At 39.8% G+C, this 22,213-nt stretch overlaps 1 protein-coding gene across 1 annotated transcript; it reads right to left on the bottom strand.

Moving 5' to 3' along the window:
• Nucleotides 1–3,985: 3,985 nt before the first annotated feature.
• NELFA (negative elongation factor complex member A) lies at nucleotides 3,986–22,006 on the bottom strand (the record flags this gene model as incomplete). Its single annotated transcript, XM_079534349.1, has 11 exons — nucleotides 3,986–4,170; nucleotides 5,663–5,762; nucleotides 6,716–6,972; nucleotides 8,324–8,435; nucleotides 9,383–9,471; nucleotides 9,777–9,846; nucleotides 10,006–10,136; nucleotides 13,116–13,205; nucleotides 14,135–14,296; nucleotides 16,009–16,180; nucleotides 21,755–22,006. 11 exons carry the CDS (start codon nucleotides 22,004–22,006, stop codon nucleotides 3,986–3,988), a joined length of 1,620 nt encoding a protein of 539 aa, XP_079390475.1.
• Between the last annotated feature and the right edge of the window lie 207 nt (nucleotides 22,007–22,213).

The following is a 22,213-nucleotide window of genomic DNA, read 5'->3' as shown; positions in this document are numbered from 1 at the left end:
TTATTATACATACTGTATTACACTGAAAATACGTACCCAAAGACAGAATATTTTGAATTTACAACTGTACAAAAAAAACCAAAACAATAGAAAACATACAGACTATGCAATAGATGTAACATTTCACAAAATGACATTTCTTGTTAAAGGCACCAGATTCCCAGAGGGCTCTGGCTTAACATTTTTTAGTCTTTTCCAGTCAGATTACACTATGAGAATGTGATTCACTCTTAAACTGTATGATGTCAAAGTTTCAAGCTTCTATCTAGACAACAGTTTGCACTTAGACATCATTTAGTGATATTACCAATTTCACACAGAGGTATTGAGCAACCACCAAAAGTTCCCCCTCATCGCATCCAGTATCCTATGGCATTTAACTGAAAGATTAACCAGCAAAGCTACCAGCAGAAAATGAAGTTAACCCACAGAACACTGGCCCAACACAAGAGTGTTAACCACACAAAGTCTCAATAGCATTGTACGGAGAGAACTACAGAGCACTAGAGCAGGAAAAAGGAGGAGGAAGGAATCTGTAATCGGTACTCTTGCTCAACATCCTCCTTGGGCTCACCTTCATTAAACTCATTTCACTTTCAAGTCCTCACTCTTGAAGAAAATGGAGCCTGAAGAAACCTAGGACTTTGTAGGGCAAGTTCTTAAGAAGCCTGTATGTGTGTGTATGTGTTCTTTCCATCCCCCACCTCACACACTTGGACAGGACAGGTTAAAAAAAAAGCCACTTTCATTGCTACAAGCCACATTGTGTTCATTTTGTGCCCTGACATGCTCACAGGTGCTTGTTTACAAGCAAAGACAAGAAAATGGGACATCTTGCCTTGCTGAGGTCCAGTAACACGCTTAGGAAGTTTGGGCTTGCTGTTTCCTAAAGCTTCACGCTTGGGCAAAGGGAAAGAACGCAGAAGTAAGAAAACCCACAACTCCTGCGGTCATTCGGTTAGTACACCGCACATCATCCTGGAGTCAGCAAGAGTTTTTGTTTAGTTTTGCAGCACACGCTGAGCATCACTGTATAGAATCCAGCTCACAGCCAAGTGACTGAATATTTAAGATTAAAAAATATCAAGTTCCAAGGCCAGAGTGTTCTGTCTGCAGCAATTCCATTACACTGGAATTCAGATGCTGGCGATGTCCTGTCTGAATTGCCTGGCACACTACATTTTTTCCAGATCAAAGAGCTCCATGTAGCTTCACTTCTTACCATAACATTGCAAAATCTTCCCTTTCTTTAGGCATTTAAGAAACCTTTCAAGATTCACAAATCAACTTGCAGTAATGCTATAGTGTTGAGTGTCATAAAGTCACTTTTAAAAATAAATTATTTTGCAGCGCCATCTCATCCTAATAACCTAACAATTAAAAATATACTATGCTTCTGCTTAAAATTTCAATATATTGGGCATGACTTCAAGCAGGCCTGCAGATCAACTTTGTTACACAGCAAATAAGATCTGGTAGCAGCACGGTAGGCTTCCAACACTATCTGCGTTCAGATGACTCAAATTTATTCTACAATGACTTCTTGAAGAGAAGGGATGGCTGCTTTCATCCCAGCACGACAGGTTGAAATACAGACTTGTGCAGACTACAGGGTAAGTGAAGCACCTCCACTGATCTCAAGAAAGCTCAGTCATCATGCAGCAGCTGCTTCTCATTACCAAACTGCAAAGGATCTCAAATGAGCAGTTTACAGTAACAGTGCACACCCCCCAAGTCAGCCAATTTTCTAAAACATTTATTCTAAAATTATATTTGGTACTTGCAGTTTATCTAGCAAGTAGGAACATTTAAGACAACTATTATACATGTTTAAAGAAAAATGGTCATCAAAAAAAAAAAAAAAACCTTTAAAAATCTGAATGCAGACAAGAAAAGGAATGTTACTTTCTTTTAAACCTTTACTTTAAAAGATGAATACTTTCATATTCTACTATTAGCCCTTACTGTGTAAGATATAATCAAATAAGTTACAGCCATGAAAATGCATTTTTACTGAACTCATTCTAAAACTAAAGCCCACTACTAATCCTCACTTGTCAGGCCGGTCTCTAGCTGCTTACAGGAAAAAACATTATCAGAATCACAATCTGCACTGCTTCTGAAACGGGCTAATAAGAGGTGGAGGAGAGCCCCCAGTGTGATGGTGAAATGAGGAGCCCAACGTTCACACTAGAACATGCACAACACTCCGTAATGTAAGCAGATGCCATTAAATGACCTGCCCACTACAGGAGCTAGAACATTCTGTCTATTTGCTCAAATAAAATGAAGGAATCTATAACTTTGGTCACATTTTAAAATGCTGTAAATATAGATTCTCTTCTCACTTACACTTTCCCTCTTCAGTTGGATAATTGTTTTGAGAAACTAAAAATAAAAACGCAATAAAAATTTTCCAATACAAAATATTCTAAACAATCACCTAAACATCTTATTATGTTACGTGTACTGAAGGGATTTGGTCTGCTTTCTTAAAAAAAAAAAAACAAAAAAAAAAAAACACCACCACACAAAAAAAAAAAAACCACACCTCATTTTGTCCTACGAGTTCCACTTTAACATGAACCTCCAGTCAGCCTAAGGTACCCTCTCAGCAGCAGAAAACCCACTGCACTGTGTTGTACTTCTTCCTTCCAAGCACCATTCCCAACTAAGCACAGCTCTAAACACAAGCACTGGCAGAAACCAGACATTTAAACCAAGTCTCCCTCGAAGAATGCAAACAAGGCTCCAAACAATGAATCCTGAACTATGTACACAATCCCTCGCAATAAATGCAAGCTATACTTGAACAATTAAGGACAGCTGAAACTAATGGTGTTACAAAGATCAAAATGTGCTTCTACTAGAAGGGGATACATCTAAGGCACATTTATATGCCAGAAAACTGCAGCCACGTTAATGATTATACTGATAACTACACAGGTAGGAACCACAGCTATACTCATTCTGAACTTTTTGGATAAGGTAATCAAGCACCTTATGACTGCCCAACCAACCATACTTTACCACCACCTCCTAATCATCTTATTCAGAGATTGGTTGATGCAACCATCTCCAGAGCCATTTAAAAAACAAAAATGCTGCAATCAGTATTGATATGTTCTAGCCTTGTTTCCTCCCAGGCTGTTTGAAGGACTTGGCATGCAATAGCCACTGATAAGCTTTTACCCTAAAAATGACATGGCAAAGAACTATGATTTCCACACAGCAGCAGCCCACTGCTTCCTTTCAATTCTTCCCTGGTTATGCTATTTTTTCCCCATCAGAAAACTATGATATTTAGTTTTTCTTGATCTCAAGTAATGCCAAACATAGATTAACTCATGCTGTGTATGGACATAGACAATATAGCAAATTAAAGATACTCAATCCCATCCTATGCCTCAAGAATAAATGAGCTGAACATACAGTGGGTACCACTAGACACTAGGTATCTATCACCTGCAGTATTTAGGTGTACTGCACCTGAATTACAAAATAAAGCGCCCATGTGTGCTTCCATGTGCTCATGGAACCCATGTAGTCAAAGAAAATCGTTTCTTTAAAAAATAAAGATCTGTGCCCTTGTTTAAATGGTAAACTGTGAATGATTGTGCAGTAGTCTTCTCTTCAGGTACTCAGAAGTAAACTGCTCCCATCTTTAATCTTTCCGTTGTGATCTCCTCTCCTCTTCCAGCATCTTAAATTGCATAAAAAAAAAAAAAAAAAAAAACACAAACAGAATAAAAAGCCACCAACCACTTCCTCCCTCAAATCACCTTTTCCAGATAATAAAAAAAGGAAAAAAGTAAATTCAACACCATCTTCTTCTGCATTCACTGAGCCCAGTTAGGTTGAAGAGCCACAGCTTCTATGCTGGAGGGTAATAAATGTACACAAATGCCATTTTGTACAGTTGACATACTCTATGAGCTGGTTGACTCTAAGCTTGATTTGGTCCAGTCTGCTGTCGCTGCAACTCTTAAGAAACATTAGTAATAGGTTTGTACTTCTTGAATCTGGTCCATTCACCAGTAGCATAGTTCATTTCAAAGACTGTATCAACCAACATAGTGGTGCTGCCAGTGCCATCTGCCTTTGGTAAATCTTCTGTATGCTCACTAAGTTTAATCTGAATGATGTCACCTTGCTCTTGGCAAGGATTCTCTGTGGAAACAAAAACAGAAACAAGTTGAACATTTTAGCATTATGAGAAAGTGAAGAGCACTTGATGGAGATTCAAAATCTTACACTGAAAAATACACAGTATTTTCTATTAGTTCTGGGTTTATCTCTACACCATGTGGCCAAAGACTTTTTTCACTCCGTACATCACGGACTTTATCTCTCTTATAACAAAACCAAACCTCTAAAGATAAACCTCAAAGGCAAAGTAATTGGAAGAACAGAAGTGAGTCAGTGCAGGGAAGCATGCCAATGCCTCTTCGATCTGCCTCAAGAACTTTACATTTTGGATTTGCCAAGCTTGAACCTACCAAACTTGCTCTATCTGGAATGCATTTCATATTTTAAAGAATTCAACAGTTTTAGTAATTGTGGAAGCCTTAACAGATTCATTGAAATTACTAATCTATAAGGCCTGGTTCCATTCCAGCACATGTACCAAATGTTACACGTCCAACTATTGGAACTGACAGTCAGGAAAATCAGGAATATCCTAGTTGAAAGTTATTTCCCCAACTTTCAAGAAGTACTGACATTACTAGCTAGGAATTTATATTATTTACTTATGTATATTCACATATGTAAAAATTCACATATGCAGAAAACACACATGCACACTGTCAAAATAATGTTTACCTCACATCACAAAAATATCAATATAGGTATTAAAGTACATCCTGCTACAGTGTTCTGAAGTGGTAGGAAGAGCACCCATGAATGTAATAAACACAAAACTTTCTTTAAGCCCTGGGATCATCATAGTAACTCTATCCTGGCTATCTTGAATGATGTACTACACTAATCCAAATGCATAAGCCACATTTAGACTTCAGCACTCCTCTGACAAGAGCTTTCAAATATCAACCTAGAAAGCAGAGCCAGTGCAGATGATAAAGTTCACTTGAAAACTCTTAGGCTCCTTCTCGTATTACATTTAGTAGACAACTGAGTAGACAGTCTTGGTCTATCAAGGGCAATATACAAGAACAAGACTACAGCTCATCTCCCTATGATTTTCAGCATCTATACCTGAAGTAGGAGAAAACAGCTGCTGCATTTCTGATGTTCCAGAGCTACTGAAGAGGCTCTGTATTACACAATTTGTACATCAGCTTGTTATGGGAGAATTTGCATTCTGTCTTGTAGGCAGAATACTAGAACCCAATCAGCCTGTTTACTGTTCCATTTGGACAGGCTTGAGTCTCCTCAACTACTAAGCAGTATCGCACGTGCTTGGTTCAGTTCTGTTTTGTGCTCAGTGACTGCTCTGAGATTATTCTATTTTTATGAGAAAAAGACTAAAAACTACTTCCAGGTAGCCAAAACTTAATCCATTACAATAATCCCAGTCCAGAGTAAACTAGATTCTAGCACACCCTGAGTGAAGGTCAAGCAGGAGACGCGCATTCAGAAATGCTATGCTTTGTTTCAGACTGCAGATAGAAAAGCAAAATAATTTAATTTCAATACATACCTCTGGATCCTGCCATGAATCCAAGTATAAGAGCCTTTTCTGGCCTTGTAACTTTGTTTGCAGTCTTGAACATTTCCTGTGCAGCATACATTTGCTCCCTCTGTAACAGACACAACAAATATGAATTCCAGCAGAAAAACATAAAATAAACACCTTAACCGCAAAGCTTTTCATCTTTAATGCTTGTATCTAACACTTGCAGCAGTGACAATTCTGAAACTTACACTGAAGAAGTAGGCACTTTAAACAGTTACAGAAACATGTGTTAAGAGACCTGCTGTTCCCACTCCATATTGTGTTTTGACCTTAGTTTAAATTTTAAAAGTGCCTCTACATCCTAAAACACACAGACTTGCAGTAATTTCAGTGGGAAGATTTTTCTTTTTAAATGAAGCAAAGCTACTGAAAAGTCAAAGCTTCTTAAGGTTCAGATCTTGCAAGCTGGGCTTACAGAGGTGCTTTGTGAAGTCTTCAGAGACAGTTATATCTCAAATTGGTTACCTGACTCATTTCAAGCATGTGCGTAACATACAAACATAGGAACAGTAAGAAGCTTCAAGGTAACCGTTATTTATTTACCTCTGTACTCCCAGGCTTTTAAAAACTGATAACAGATCTGGGGGGAGGGGGGCAAGAAAAGAAATCAAGAGTTTTGCCTTTATTCTACTGATACCTTCATTCCTACCAGTGCAACAACACGACCTCTTCTAGCAGCTTATGCTATAAGCAAGGCTAAAGGCACTGCTGGAATTATGCCTTTCTCCCAAATTCTTTGCAACAAGGAGCACGTTGTTTTATGTAATGAACAGCAGGAAATAAAGACATAAATAAACATAAATAAAGACATCTTACTCTAACAGTAACATTGCACAAATAAAAAGTTGTGATTAACATTTCAAGCAGCAATGAAGCTGCACAAATATTTTCTTTATCTTTGGTTGCAAACAAGCAGCTCAGTTACATTGTCAAACTTCTAAGTAAGATTGAAAATAAATTTTGCTTTTCCAACCTACATCAAAAGCATCAGCTAACAACAACCTATTTGTTACTTACTGTAAGAGAGAGGCTTTTTTTCGGTGGTGGCTGTTGTTGAGTTTGAGGGGCCACTTGTGGTGCCTGTGCCGCAGGGGAGATGGCAGGAGGTGTGGTAGGTGTGAGGGGTGAGGTAGGCGTAGTTGCAGGTGGATTTGAGTTACTGTTGTACATGGGAGTTCTTTGCTTGAATTGCGCAGGAAGAGTTGTGGTAGCATTTGGAGCTGCAGGCTCTTCAGTCTGCCTGTTAGTCTGCAAGGCCTCTCGTGCAGAGCCAGCTGCAAAAAACAGAGTAATTAAAAGTATAACCCACAAACAAGGCTCAGCATCACCAATGGATTTTAAAAGGATCTAAAATTCCCAATTCTTCTATTTATCATAATGACTCTAAGCATCATTCTGTAAAAATCTCCACTTTCATTACCAGCTTCACCCCGTGTCAGAATCAGTTTGCATAAAGTAACGTACATCTTAATTACACAACATCAGATTGCAAGAAACCAAATTAACAGGTCTTTAAGAAAACAGCACTCCTTGTCTGTAAGGAAAGTTAGAAAAAAAATGAAAAAAAAAAAAAAACAAAACAGGAGACAAAGACAATAGAGAATTTTAAACTAGGCTTTTTGTGATGTGGAATACACTGCCAACGCTCTGGAAAATAATACTAGCTGCTGACAACACTGATGTGCTTTTGGCTGCATTCCTTCCAGAGATGCCAATTTACTGTCAGAAAGATTTGCACAGACCTTCAGAGAGATTCTGCATCCAAGCCAAGTTAAGTGATTAGTTTTTCTGTATGACTTTTTCTACGGGGACCAACATGCCACAGCTCATACAGGGAAAAGCTACAGTAACATTTAACAAGCAAGAACAAAAATAACACAAACTGCAGAGCTGGTTCTGTGTTAACTACAAGCTCTGGTAATGAACCCCAGTCACGTACATTTGTTAGTGCAAGTTGATATGCTGCCATAAGACTGCACATGCAGCAGGGAAGGGAAATTAAAGGCCAGTGTATTAAAGAGTGGAAAAAAAGGATTTCTACAAAAGGATGTGTTTTTTCCCCCCCTTCAAAATATGCAGGAACTTGTAAAAAGGTAAAAGAAAAGTGGAAAAGAATGCCTGTGTCAAAGTAAATAGTACTTGTTTCTAAGAACATATCTGGCACTTGAAAGCAATTACCTGTTCTTTAAGTGCATGGAGGTGGGTGTGTGTATTCCCAGCATATACTCTAAGATTTATTTATACAAACATGTATATAAATAAATATAAGTCTCACTAGTGTTTCTTTGGAAATTAAAAAAATACGCTGTATTTCCTGTAACAGGGATAGAAAATAACCTACAAAATTAAGTAAGCAAAACAGTTAGCCTTTCTTAATTCTTTAAAAAAAAAAAAAAAAAAAAAAAAAAAAAAAAAAAAAAAAAAATCAGCATTTTCTTTATTTGTTTCTTAGATGCAGATATTTAGGTAATTTAACCTCCCTGCGGTGGGTTTTCAGATTGCCAAGAGTTCCAGAGCTGAAGAACAGTAAGTCGGTAAATAAAAGAAGTCAGCCAGCAAAACCAAACACATCAGAGGTATAAAGTCCCAGTAGAAAAAAAAATAAAAAATAAGTGTCTTACTTACCTGGCTGTGTCTCAGAACTCGGGATGTATGAGGAAGATGGCACCACACTGGGAGTAGCAGGTAAATAACTTGTAGAAGGTAGCGCTGGCTCATTGTTCAGTGAGCCAAGTTTCTGTAAAACACGAGAAGTGTTACGCCTGGTGAAGTACCAAAGACAGAGTGCAAAGAAGGCCTCTGGAACATCAGCATGCAGAAGGTCTAACCAGAGGTAAAAGCTTAAATAGGACTGTCTCCACTCAAACAGGCAATCATCACCAACGTAGGACACAGATACCATCCTGCATCAAGCAAAAGAAATCACTTGTTTTGTACTTAGAGCACAATATCGTGCACATTTCATGAAGATTAAAAATGCCATTAAGAGAGGGAATGGCCACCTCTGAACTTCATGGGTTTTAGGAAGAGATTATAAGCCAAGGGTATTCTGGATAGAAATCAGTTCCTTGTATTTCTCCTTCCCTTTCAGTAATAATGGGGCTGGCTTAGCCTCATTACAGACATATGTGAGACCTCAGAAGAAGCTGCCTTCTAAATTAAGCAACATCTTCACAAGATTACAAAGGAAAATGGAGAAGAGAGCCCCAGAATAGTACTAGCATAGAGGTTCTTTTTTCAAGCCAGAAGACTGATGAATTTTTGAAGATTTCTTTCTTGTTCAGCTACATACATTCAGTTATCCCTCCTAAGATATCCCTCCATGCCTCACTGTGTTTCTCGACATTGTTTCAGTAGGGAACCTTCCTGTCCCCTACTTCTGACAGAAGGTGGTAGTCCTCAATTGCATAAATGCCATACCTTATCATAAACTTGTAGCAATGAGCTTCACCCTGATCCTGATTTTTTTTTTAAATATTGTTCAAAGATAGTACAGTGCAATTTTGAAATAATTATGTAACGTGCTGGGTTTTTTTAAAAAAAATACATTTGAAGTCTGTTTCAACAACTTAGAACAATATAATTACAGTGTTTAAGTGTTTTAGAATAACACGCATCATAGTTTTCTCATCTCTGTTATTTGATTGCGTGGTAGGATTTTTTCCTCTGATGCTCTGTTTATACCTGTGTAGACACAAGGCCAGCAGCATAATCTGGAGTAGCATTTTCTACTACCGTTTCTTCTTTGGCTTGCTTTTCCACCACTTCTGTATCTATTGCATAAAAACAAAAGTCAGTTCAAGGAAATATGCTTAAATACCAAATTTGATTTAAACAGGGATCTAAAACAAATCACATTTTCAAAGAGTTTGCTAGAACATTCCTTAGAAGCATATGCTGAAAGGATACAGTAATGAATATACAGTGATCTTCATATACAATTTTATGAACAACCCAATAATTAAGTTTGTACCCATTTTTCTTGTAAACTTAGCAGATGAGTTTCAACACATCAAGAATAAAACCAGTGTATCTGCATGTATCCTAACAGCCTTTGAAAGCCGTGTTCCATACTAACCTAATGTCTTTCTTCTTCTCTTTGCTTCACGGCCAGCACCTACCATATCCAGCTCAGAGAATTCTAAAAGCTGAAGAAAAGAGTGCAGAATCTTAGCAACAGCAATATAAATTTAAACTACTTCAATACTATCCTTACTTTTTTTCTTTAACACACTGATGCTTGATTCAAAACAGCAGCAAAAAGTTATTTTACAATGGGGAGGAGAACTGAGCAGGAATTCACCTACCTTTACTCCTCTTTCTTTACGCAAAGGCGTTCTTGAAGGAGGAATAGGATTTCTGTTTCCAGAAGGGTTAAATACACTAGGTGCTGAAGTACTCCTGAATGGAGCTTGTTTTGGTATTCCTTTGAGTGGTGCTTAAGTAAGATCAAAAAAAGTAACAATTAAAACACCAGCTTCACTAATTACAAAAACACAACGAGGTCTTTACTTTTTCCCCTTCGTAACACTCCCCCTAACTTCAAAAGTGTCTAAAATGGAACTCTCTACAAAATACTAAATGTTCTTCAAGCTTCAGATTGGATTTTATCTTCCAAACAAGGAGAATCACTCCCCACTAATGTTTGCAATCCCAAAGTTTAAGTAATTTTTATTAGTTTTATCTTCATTATTTTTCTATACGGTCTAAATGAAGTAATGAAATCAGCACACTGCTATCAGAATATACTCTTCTACATATATTCATACTTTCCTTACTTACAAAAACAAACTTCAAACCCATACAAGCTATTAAGAGTGAATGTTTTCAGCCCTACTGCTTCCAGTTACTCTTTAAACTTCAACTATTCAACTATGCAACAACTGGCTACTTGGTAAAACTGTATCTACCCAAGATTTCTGGCCAAAAGCTGTTACAATTCTTACAATAGATTTTGCAGTGCTTCCTTCCTTTCAGGGAGCTCACCCTTCGTGCTTACTGAGGAGTCTCAACGTACCACAGGCTGCGTTAGGACTAAAGGGGTCAGAGTCAGACCTATTTGTGGATGCCATAACATGCAGAACATCGTGAATAACCAAGATTCACAGTGCATTTGTGGAGTACACTTTTTTTTTTTTTTTTTTAACTCAAGGCAAAGCTTTTGCAGGATGATCAACCTACTGACCTTTGTAAGGCACAACACACAGCTGCCTACTTCTGAGAGTTAAGAAGGCAGGAGAGCTCTGGCAGCACATCACAGCTGAAGTACTGGGATACTCCCCTCATTGAGGGTGCCACCACTGCAGGCTGGCAGTCAGCACCACACAACTCCTATGCAAGAATGTACTGTGAGGGGAGCCACACCTGGAGAATTCCTGGTGGCACAAGAGCCACCCCAGCTCTTCAGAAGTGTCACAAATCACCACTTTTATTAAAGTTACATCAACCCAAATTTAAATTTTTGGTTCCTCCACAAAACTATTGCACTTTGCACCTCTGAATATAAAAGCATAAACTGGTACTGGAACAAGCTCCCTAGAGAAGCAGTCAGAACTCCAAGCCTGCTACAGTTCCAGAAGCATTTGGACACTGCTCTCAGAAATATGGTTTGAATTTGGGGTGGTGATACGGAGAGCCAGGAGTTGGACTCTATGATTCTCATGGGTCCTATCCAACTCATGGAATTCTGTGATTCTACAGCTTCTACAACCAGGCTCACAACTTTTCCAGCTCCTGCCTTTAAAGTCACAAAGGAACAAAAGCACTAACACCTTGGAATTTGGAGAAATGAAGATATAGCTTCAAAATTCTCCAAGGTAGGATGCTGCCTCAGATGAAGATGCTCTTTAGCAAGTTACATTACATTGCAGTATTGGCTCAGCAAAGCTCAAGCCTTTTGTAATCCAGAGAATGATGAATTACTGTCTCACAGAAGGGTTTAAAATGCTGGACCTATGGTCTGCACCGGAAGCATCCAACTTAGCTCCATACTGCAAACAAAAGAACTTGCTGCCACAATGCTCAGTAGAATAGAAGTTGCTACACCTATGATGGTGTTTCCCCAGACTTTACAATGTTGTCCCTTGACATCACACTTAAAATAAGCACTGAAAACAGCATTCGTTCACCAACTGCTAAAAAATTAGATAGACAAATGTATTTATCAGGTCATCAAGCCTTATGGCCTACAGATCGAAAATCAACATTTTAGGTCAAACAGAATTTTGGTTTGAGGCTGGTTACTCTGAACCCCACTGTATGTTTTACTGAAGACATTTTCAGCATAGCACAATTCTTACCAGTGTTTCAGCGCTGTAAATCCCAACTGGTCCCATAATTGGTATTTCTAGAAACCACCTGACTCTAAAGACTGGCTTTATTATTCAGAGGCTTAAAATGAGAACTCAAACATCAACAGAACTGACAGTCAATTTTTACACTGGGACAATTTTTAGTGCAAATTACAACTACGCTCCTTGCATTTCCTGCACAGACCTGTGGCTAAGTACTCTGGTACTCAAACCTATGTATTAAATGCATCAACAAAGTGCATTTTAGCTTCTAAACATCACACCAAGAAAATACTCAAGTTTTGTATCTCAGCATCATATTGACTGCCAGAAAAACTATAATGTTATCTGAAGTGTTACTAATTTCAAACCTTCTTCCTACTCCTAAAACTTATTAAAAAAACAATTAGGCATTTCTGGAATGTGAGTGAACAGTTGATACTCTTACATTAACAGATATGAAAAACAAGTACTGCTATTAAATAGAAGCAACATTAAACAGTCTTAGCTACTGTGTACCTTCCCCTAAAATACTATGCTAGTTAACACTTAGAAAGTAGTTAAGAATATCAGAATGATTTATTGGCTCAAGTGTTCCTTATCCCTGTTTGAATCTGTGTGATTGAGATTGATTTGCACTTTTCTTATACCCTGTGTTCAAACTATCCTCTGCAGTAATCATAAACTATTTCACGTACTATCTCCACTATTTTCCCCTCCCCTTCTCCATGGGGAATCATAAATGTAAGCTAGATTCAACCCACTTTACAGTAGTTCTAAGACCACAGATAACTGTGAGCCACTCATTCTGCTCCCTCTTGGAGGGATGCAGCTTACTCAGAAGTTATTCCTGGATTAATGCAAATTAAGTTCTTACTGAAGTCTGTAGGCATGATCTAGCTGCACGCATCCTAAATAAGCATGGCAGATACACTGACATCTAACAAAACATCACCGTTCCTTCTCATAAGACTTGTTAAAAGCATTCGAAAAGCAGTAAAGAGACAAAGAAGGGGATATATATTTTGCTTCAGAAGGAATTAAGCTTTTCTAGGAAACAGTAATTTTAGACTTCAAAGCTATTTCATCAGGTTTTCTTTCAGGGAAGTGATATGAGTGAGCCATACTTGTTGTATCAATCTTTTTGACCAGTCCCCTGCCCTTGGCATGAAAAGGCACTCCTGCAGTCTTCTTGAGCTGTTGAGCAGTTTCTGTCGCTACAAAAAGAAAATAAAACCCAAAACTTCAGTTATTGTAATGACTGTGCCAGAAAATACATAGTTTCCTATAGAAAACATTAACTAATATGTAACAATAAAATGTAATTAACTAAAAACTATGAATATCAACAAGAACTATATTGCAATTATAAAAAAAAAAAAAACAAGTAATTTGTGAGCTACAACATACTTGGAGAAATGCAAAACAGGTACAACTGCAACTGATAGGATGGCCAGAGCTACAATAAAGACAATTTATTCAACAGAGATTGAAATAATTTAAGTTCCATGTAAGATTGAGATGTAACATCTTCCTGTAAGATTTACAGGTGTGTTTTTTTTTTTTTTTTTTTAAACACCAATCTCTTGGGTCACATGCAAGAAAGTATCAAGCTGCTTCAACACAGCAGCAGGTACAGGAAACTACGTTAAGATCAGTGAGATTAGCTACCAATATATAGATGCATACACATGCTGCCTTTTGTTAGTGAAAACTATTGGCTTTCACCCCTTATACAGCTATCCTGAGCAAAATGAAGCGTTAACTAGCAGCTCTTGCTCCTCATTGCAGAAACATATGGCGTATTAAATTGTTTCAGGAGCTTTAACCAAAGCTGTCCCTCAAGCCTTCACTGCTGACTTAAATATACTTATGAGAGGACATATCTATGCTTTAAAAAGATACAGCTTTTTGTATCCCTTGAAGTCTGAACAACATTTAAATCAAGATTAGCATCTTAATATAATCATAGCTAGAATGACTTGCACCTGCTCTTCCACATATGCTGTCAAGAAGGTGTTGGGGTGCAGTCACATTTCTTATAGCAAGAGATTTTGGCATATGTCTTCACACTGCACAGTAAGACTGAGAAATTTTCCTTTTGCTGTTGTTACTCAGTGTTATAACTGGCTGTAATACTACTTACACTTCTGCAAGAGTTCAGCTCGGAGAGTGGCACTTTTAGGTTTCCTTTTCAGCTGGAAGTGTTTGACTGGGGGGGTAAGTGGCCCCGCTAGTGTTGTCAAGGCATTTTTGTTTAAGTACTGGCATTCCAACGGCAACATAGCTGATGTTTCACCTTCACTTACTGCATAAAGAGTTAACAGTACACAGAGCTATAAGCATCTCTTCGACAGAATATTGCAAAACATTCTACAACTAGACTGTATAGGTATTTAATGAAGTTAGATAACTCATTTAAACACCATGAATAATCAAGTTCTCATCTGAACAGTACACAGCCAGTTATTAGGGTGCTTTCTACATTAAGTCTGTAAGCTCCCATACTAACTACATCTAGTCAAACAACAGGAATTTTAAGCGTGCTACAGTTTTAAGATAGATAAAAATGATAAAATCCTCAGTTTCTTTCAAAAACTACACATAGAATCATAGAATTACTCAGGTTGGAAAAGACCCTAAAGATCACTGAATCCAACCACAACCTAACCATCCTACCCTAACTAACAACCCTCCACTAAATCATGCCCCTGAGCACCACATCCAAACAGTTTTTAAACACATCCAGGGATGGTGACTCAACCACCTCCCTGGGGAGCCGACTCCAGTGCTTAACAGCTCCTTCTGTAAAGAAGTTTTTCCTGATATCCAGCCCAACATGGAAAGGAAGCTATTGAATGAAAAGCCAAACCAAAACTGCAAACACACAAATGATCACAGAATTAGAATGGTTTGGGTTGGAAGGGACCTGTAAGATCATCTAGTTCCAGCGCCCCTGCTATAGGCAGGCACACCTCCCACAAGGCCAGTTTGCTTGAACCCCTATCCTGCCTGGGACTAAACACCTCCAGGCGTGGGCATCCACAAGCTTTCCTGAACAACCTGTTACAGTGTTACTACCCTCAAGATACAGCATTTCTCCCTAACATCTATTCTACATCTACCCTCCTCCAGTTTAAAGCCATTTCACCTCATCCTGTCACTACATGCCCTTATAAAATGTCCCTCCCCAGCTTTCCTGTAGGCACCTTCAAGTACTGGAAGGAAGGCCATTATAAGGTCATCTTGCAGCCTTCTCTTCTCCAGGTTGAAAAGCCCCAACTCTTTCAGCCTATCCTTGGAGGGAAGGTGCTCATTTCTTCATAGAGACAAGTTTGAGTCACTCCATTATTGTCTTACAGCAATACAGCAGTCCTAACTCCAAAGCCACTTCTGACCACTAATGCCTACAAGTTTGTTTTTTTTCCTGGACAATTTGCTAAATCAAACCCACCTAAATAGGAATAGATTTGCTAGCTGGACAACTGCAACTCAATTCTCCTTTTGACCAGTCCCCTTAACTCCTCCATTTGTTGGCTAAAGGAAGACTGAACAGAGGGCACCTCATGTGCCCAACACAAATGTTGCTGCTCCCAGACACACAAGGTACTGCAAAAAAAGTTTTACTGCAGTCTTTAATATAACAACATACAAGACAGAAGTACATTAAACTGTTACTGCACATTAATAAGGCGAGCTGTTATTACCCAACACTGCCTACTGCCATACAGACTGCCTACAAAGCCAGTGAAACCACATTAGCTTCAATGTTGCCCTTTAAAATTACGTAGGCACCTGACATGCAAGCTCTGATGATTTGTGGAAAGATAATTTAAGAGGTTACCATTCCTCAAGTATCACAGCTGCCCATTCAGGAATATACCAGGTGATGAACTGCGGCAGTTGAGAGAAGACATACAGCTTGTCCCAACACCACTCAGATACCTCAACTGCCCGGGCAGAGACAGGCTATTCCTGGAAAGAGATCCCACATTTCCATCATTCTCAACAGACACTTACCTTTTTCTCTAAGTTCTCCTAAAATATCTTGAACATTGGGATTCTGCTCTTCAAGATCAAGGTTAAGGGAGCCAGTATCTGGAAAGGATTTTAAAATATCAGCTACCATTAAGACCCAGGGGTCTGAATCCAAGGTAGCGAGCTGGACAATTTCAGTCAGTGCCCCCTTCATCTAACAAAAAAAGAAAAAGAAAATCAGCCAATTGGAAACAGTTTTAAACAAGTTGAAGTTGGGTTAATTTTATATTTGTTAGACACTAGGATAAACATGCACAATGTTTTACTACTAGGGAAGGGAAGAAGGAGACTACATCACAGTTAAACATTAACTCTAGAACAAAGCAAAGAATGAACCAAGATTTGTTTTTGATGTTGCTTTTGGTCAATTTAACAAGTGCATTTTGAACTTCTGACAGCTCGAAGCTTTGTTCACCTCAGATAATTTTCACTAAATACAAGCCAGAATCTTATGGTATTGTCTTGGTACGTTCTACAGCCCTCTTACAATTCTATGTATCCACACCTTTGTCAGTGCTAACAATATTCAACTAGAAAACAAGTTATTTAAACAGACATCTAAATGAAGATGGACCCCTCTTTGTGCTACACAACAGCAGCTAGACCATTTCTACATCACACCAACATAAGCCAAGTCCCCAGAATTTTAGGCCAAGAATTGTTTCATGCTAATGAGCTATTGCTCAACAAAATCTGCTTATTGAAGTTGTGCACCCGACTCTCTGCTACCAGAAGTAACAAGGTTTTCTACCTAGCTAAAGCCTCAACAGTGAGAAGGATATATTTTTCAATCATCTACCTTTAAAATGGGAAAGAACATGTAATACGAATGAATAAGATTGTCACAGCCATTTTTTAAATTACTGACCAACGTGTGATAGCACTGTGGAAAAAAGCTATCAAGAGACCACAGCTGGGATTTGACTGAGTGTATTATGAATTCTTAAGTCACCTGTTTTGCATCATTCATAGCCAGCTTAAACCCCCAAAATGAAGACTGAACTCCTGTTTCATTGCTCTTCTTACGTAAGCATTAATATATTAAATTCAAAGAACTGAGATTTCTGAGATGTAGCATGTCATCTGTCAAGCAATATAACAATAATGCCATGGAAAGTAATTTAGACATACTCTGTCTGCATGATATTAGCATTAAAGGAGTTTTAATTAAGAATAGGGATAACATTTCACTTTGGACTTCTCACAACCCACTACGGCACACGTAGCTAATTACTATGGCTACCTGTTTCTGAACAGAGGGAAATGAGCAGAAAGATTCCTCTTCATTTTAATGCTTCCATTCTTTCCCTTTATTTAGAACTGACCTTTTCTCACACAAAAAAAGATTTCATAAGCTTAATCTAACATAACTCTGGGAAATGAAAGCTAAATTTTTGCCCTCTGTACCTCAGCGCTCAGAGGCAGGCAAACACTGACATTTCCCAATTCCTTTCAGTCACACAAGTTTATTGCCCTCTGACTTTACTCAGGTATAAAACAGAGGGTAGTTTGCCCTTCAGGCATTCTTGTTTAAGGCTCACGTTAACGTTGCCAATGAATTACTGATCTGATTCATCAGAAAACAAGCATCTCCCAGCAGCGCTGTTTTACACATCACACCTCAAAACATGCCATGATAACCGATGAAGCTGTGGTTTATTTCTAACTTGTTTAGCAGCAAGACTCTGGATACCAAAGATGGAGGCAAGTGTGTAGAATACAATTTCTTCCATGAAAAACTCAAAGATAAGGGTTGAAAGAAAGATCTCTCCTGTATCCTCCTAATTGATCCTACATGTCTGCTCCACAAAACTCATCCTTGTAGCAAACAAATAAATAATCACAGAGCTACAACCTGTATTATTTACATTCCTACCACAGCTCTTGCTGCATCAAGCAGTTGCACCCACGCTACATTCAGGGCAGTTACAGCTCAGGCACTTAACACTGTCCAAGCACCTGCACCTCACAATTTTGGTTCCCTTAAGGAAGGAGTGGAAGAACAACTTGTCTGCCTAGCACTGGACGAGCAACACTATCAAGAAGCCTCACGGCAGCTAGAGAAAGAACAATCACTGTCACACAGGCAAGTGAAGCACGCCAACAAGTGCTGCAAGCTCAGCTGAGACCTCACCTGAGTACAAGCTTGCATTTAGTCAGCTTGGATTTGAGTTTTGACCCAGGCTTTTCTCCAAATTGTGATTTTGATATACGTTTCCCCCCTTTGCTATTGAACCCACAGCCGAGAAAAAGCTGTAGTTTGAGAATTTGTGAGGTACACCTTGCTAAGAAAGAATCCTACTTTTTTCCTGCTGATCGCACAGCCATAATCTCAAACTTGTAATTAAGATTGCAACACTGGGTCAAGCAAGAGTCCAATCTGCTCCAACCAGCATCTTGTTAAGAATGAACGTCAAGATCTGAAGCAACATGTTCTGGCACTTCTCTCATCTAAAACCCAGGGATCTTAAGTACTTTTCTCAGCCTGCTGGCATAGCATATCACTAGAAACATAAGAAGAAAGGATCAGGCAGGATGGAAAAAGTCTGGGAACAGAGACAAAGGGAGATTAATAATGGCTGTGCAGGAGGAGCATAGAAACAGGACTGTGGGAATGAGTATACAAAAAAAAGAAAATATTACTAGGAATACACAAAGTCACAGCTCCAACAAGACTTCTTGTAAAGCTGCCTCATTAATTTGCTTTCCATTAAGCCTAAATTGGCATGTAGCTGTACCTTTAAACAAGTGCACTGGCTAATAAAGCCAATCAAGTTTTAAACTTCCAGGGCCATAGAGAAGGTGGTGTTTAATAAGCATCTGTAATATTACAGAGCATTTTCATTAAGCTAAAAGCATTGGAAAGTGCAGTATTAATATCTACTCAATTCAAAACTAAGATGGATCAAATAGCATCATAGTATATGTTTTATATTTTAATCATGAAAAAGCATAGTGTGGCCAAGAGTAACATTAGATAAAAATAAACCCCTCTGCATCCAGAAAAACAAAGAACATTAAATATAGGCCAAAAAAAACCTGCCTGCCTCTTCTGACATGGGAGGCAAAAGCTTAGTCCTTAGTGCTACTATTCCACAGCTCCCATTTCCACAGTTAGGAGACTCCTGGTTCACGCAAGCAAAGAAAAGCCTGATTTGTGCTCTCTTCTCCATAGCTACCGTCACAAAAGGGCTGACCACCACAGGGACAGGCAGTGCCTTCCTTTCTCTGTATCTCATAGAGCACAGAGGTACAGAGTCCTCCCTCCAGACTTGACTCTAACATTACTCTGACTCTGAACACAAAACCTTGCCATTGTGAATCGAGTTAACAGGACTGCTACAGACAAACCAAACAGAAGCAATATCTGCCAAAATCACTACCGAAACTGTGGTCAGCACTGCAGCGAGCATTAGGCATTGTTTAAAATAAGCACGATAATCTAGAAAAAAAAAGCAGCGAGATTTGAGAGCTTGCAAATTCTGCCCAGAGAACTGCAGCAGGAAAGGATATTTTTGATAACTGCATACAAAACACTTAACTGCAAAAATGAAAATGGGAGCCAATTATTCTTATTAGTCAGCAGGAACAAATAAGCTGTAATGAGGTTCACAGCATGATAAAAATTCAAGTTTATTATTTATCCCACAGGATTAAGTCACTAATATGTATACAATATTTGGAGCAGCAAATGAAAACATGTAGTGTAAAACCAAGGATATTACATTTGAGAAGAAATGTAACACTTCAGCTAAGGACCAAGCTTTCAAGAGAGATGAGTGAAGATTTGCTTGTCTAGATTGCAGCCTTCACAGAGGTTTAGAAAAGACCAGTAGCCAATTAAATCCCTTCTAAGCCAAATAATTCCACGCTTTTCTTGATTCCCACATAATTTTTTACTCAGATGTCTGTTCCCAAATTGTTTCCATGTTACACTATGCCAGTTAAAATGCTATTATAAAGAAAAAAAAATTTTAAAAAGATGTTTGAGAAGAAAACTAAGTTCAGTCTATTATTCAGAAAAAGGAATATCATTTAACATGTTGCATAACACACCTCTATTATATCCTGCATCCACTATCTTGATGCTCAAAGTTTTACAAAGCTGATGCAACACACTTTCTAACACTATTAAGTTTCCAAATGCCAGCTCATCTACAGACTGGCACATGGCATGGAAAACATACACATGACTTTCCAAAGGGACTAATAAAACACTTCCACAGTTAAAACATTTTTACATATGGGAATGATTTCCAAATGAAGAATTTCGCTTTAAGGCTCTTACAGGTAAAGGTTCTTTAACTTGAATCATTTTAAAGATTTTTACAATTACTCCACACTTCTTCAGGTAATTTTCACATACACAACAGCCTATGTGAGCTTATAAGTAGTCCCCAAAACTCATGCATTTTCAACTCAGAAGTACATAAAAGCTAATACGTAATTCTGGTTGTGTGCTTATCTCCCCACACCCTGCCTAGTATACATATAAATAAAGTCAAAGCAGCTGTGTCCTATCCCAGGGTCTGGTGCAAGCACAGCTGAGGTGCAGATTAGAGAAGCATGGGGGTAGGAAGGGACGTCTGGAGATCGTGAAGTCCATCCCCTTGCTAAAGTAGGTTCCCCACAGTAGGTTGCACAGGAAAGCATCCAGACAGGTCTTGAATATCTTCAGGGAAGGAGACTCCACAATCTCTCAGACTAATTAAATGTGCACCATCTCCATAACCATGACTATAAACCATGGCACACATAGCATAAATGGAAATTCCTCAACTTGGCAGAAGAAACTTAATGTTTCTCAATCATTCTTGCTCCAACCAACAACCAGCAGCTGCTGTTTGGCAGGAACAAGCCAGCTATAGATGAGGTATGGTCCAGAGCCAGCGAAGGAGCTCTTCTGGACCTATGAAGCCTGATTACAGTGCTCGCTGTACCCCAAATGGCCAGGGGAGGAAAGGAAAACACCAGCTGTTCTCAGACAGGTAACACAAAGCAAGAAGTGTCAGGTCCTGCTTGAGGAGAAAACTGACTACAAGAAAGTGGGTAAAAACCCTGCTGAGCGCAGACACTAGATCTTTCATTCCCAAAGATTCAGCACTTGCTGCTGTCCTTCCTAAACGTGAGATGCTCAGCTCACCTACACAGCCAGCCACTACTACTGAGAAGGAGGCAGCCCTACACACATCCCTGTGCCTGGCCGGCAGAACCGTAACGCTGCTCCTAATCCTGGAACAAAAGCAGACTCCGAAAAGCCCTCTCATCCAAGGCAGCAGCAAAAGCACGAAACCTATATCATAACTACGGGTCCGTGGGGAGGTGTGAGAAAGGTTTTGGGTCCAAACTGATTTCAGAAGACGAGTACCAGCCAGATGCCCAGAAGAGCAGCGAAACCTACGCTGCACTCCTTTATCGAGGGGACGCCGAGCCCCCACACCGCATCCCAGGCCTCAGCCGGCTCCGCGGGACGGGACCTCGCTTCCTCCCCTCCCCAGAAGGCGAGGAGGAGAAGCGGGGCTCGGCCTCCCCTGCTCAGCGCTGCCCTTGAGGCGCGGCCCCCTCCCTCAGGGCCGGCTCCAACCGCCCACAGGCCGCGAGAGGCGGCGGCGGCCCCGCGGATTACGCTTCGAGAAAACAACGAAGAGAAAAAGGCGGGTGGAGGAGATGATACCGGCACTGCCGTATCCCTCCTTCTCCCCTCGCGCTGCCCCCGCACGGCGCTCACCTCATCCACCGCCCGGCGGGGCAGGTGCAGCATCCCTAGCAGCAACTTCAGCTTGACGGCCGAGGAGAGGCCGTGAAAACAGAGGCGGATGTTGTCGATCACCGACGCCGTGAGCAACGAGGCGATGCTCGGCGGCGCCCATAGTTCGTCCGTGGAGCCCAGTTTGTTGTGCAGCCACAGGCCGGTGTCGCTCTCCCGCATCGACGCCATCTTGGGAGCGGAGCGAAAAAAGAGGGGGTTTTCCACAGGCATTTTATGAAGACACCTAAGAGGAGGAAGGGAGGGGTGAGGACCCCTGCGGGTCGCAGGCTGGTTCGTAAACCAAAATGGCGGCGCCCTATGAGTTTGCTTTACGGAAGGCGGAGACTCTTCCGTAACCTAAAATGGCGGCGCCCAGAAGGAAAACAGTGAGGCCGTTCTCTTCTCCCGCTCAGATGCAAAATGGCGCCTGCCATTGTG

This window comes from Tetrao urogallus, assembly GCF_951394365.1.
Source record: "Tetrao urogallus genome assembly, chromosome: 4".
NCBI classification, from domain to species: domain Eukaryota; kingdom Metazoa; phylum Chordata; class Aves; order Galliformes; family Phasianidae; genus Tetrao; species Tetrao urogallus.
This window is presented reverse-complemented; position numbering and strand designations above follow the sequence as displayed.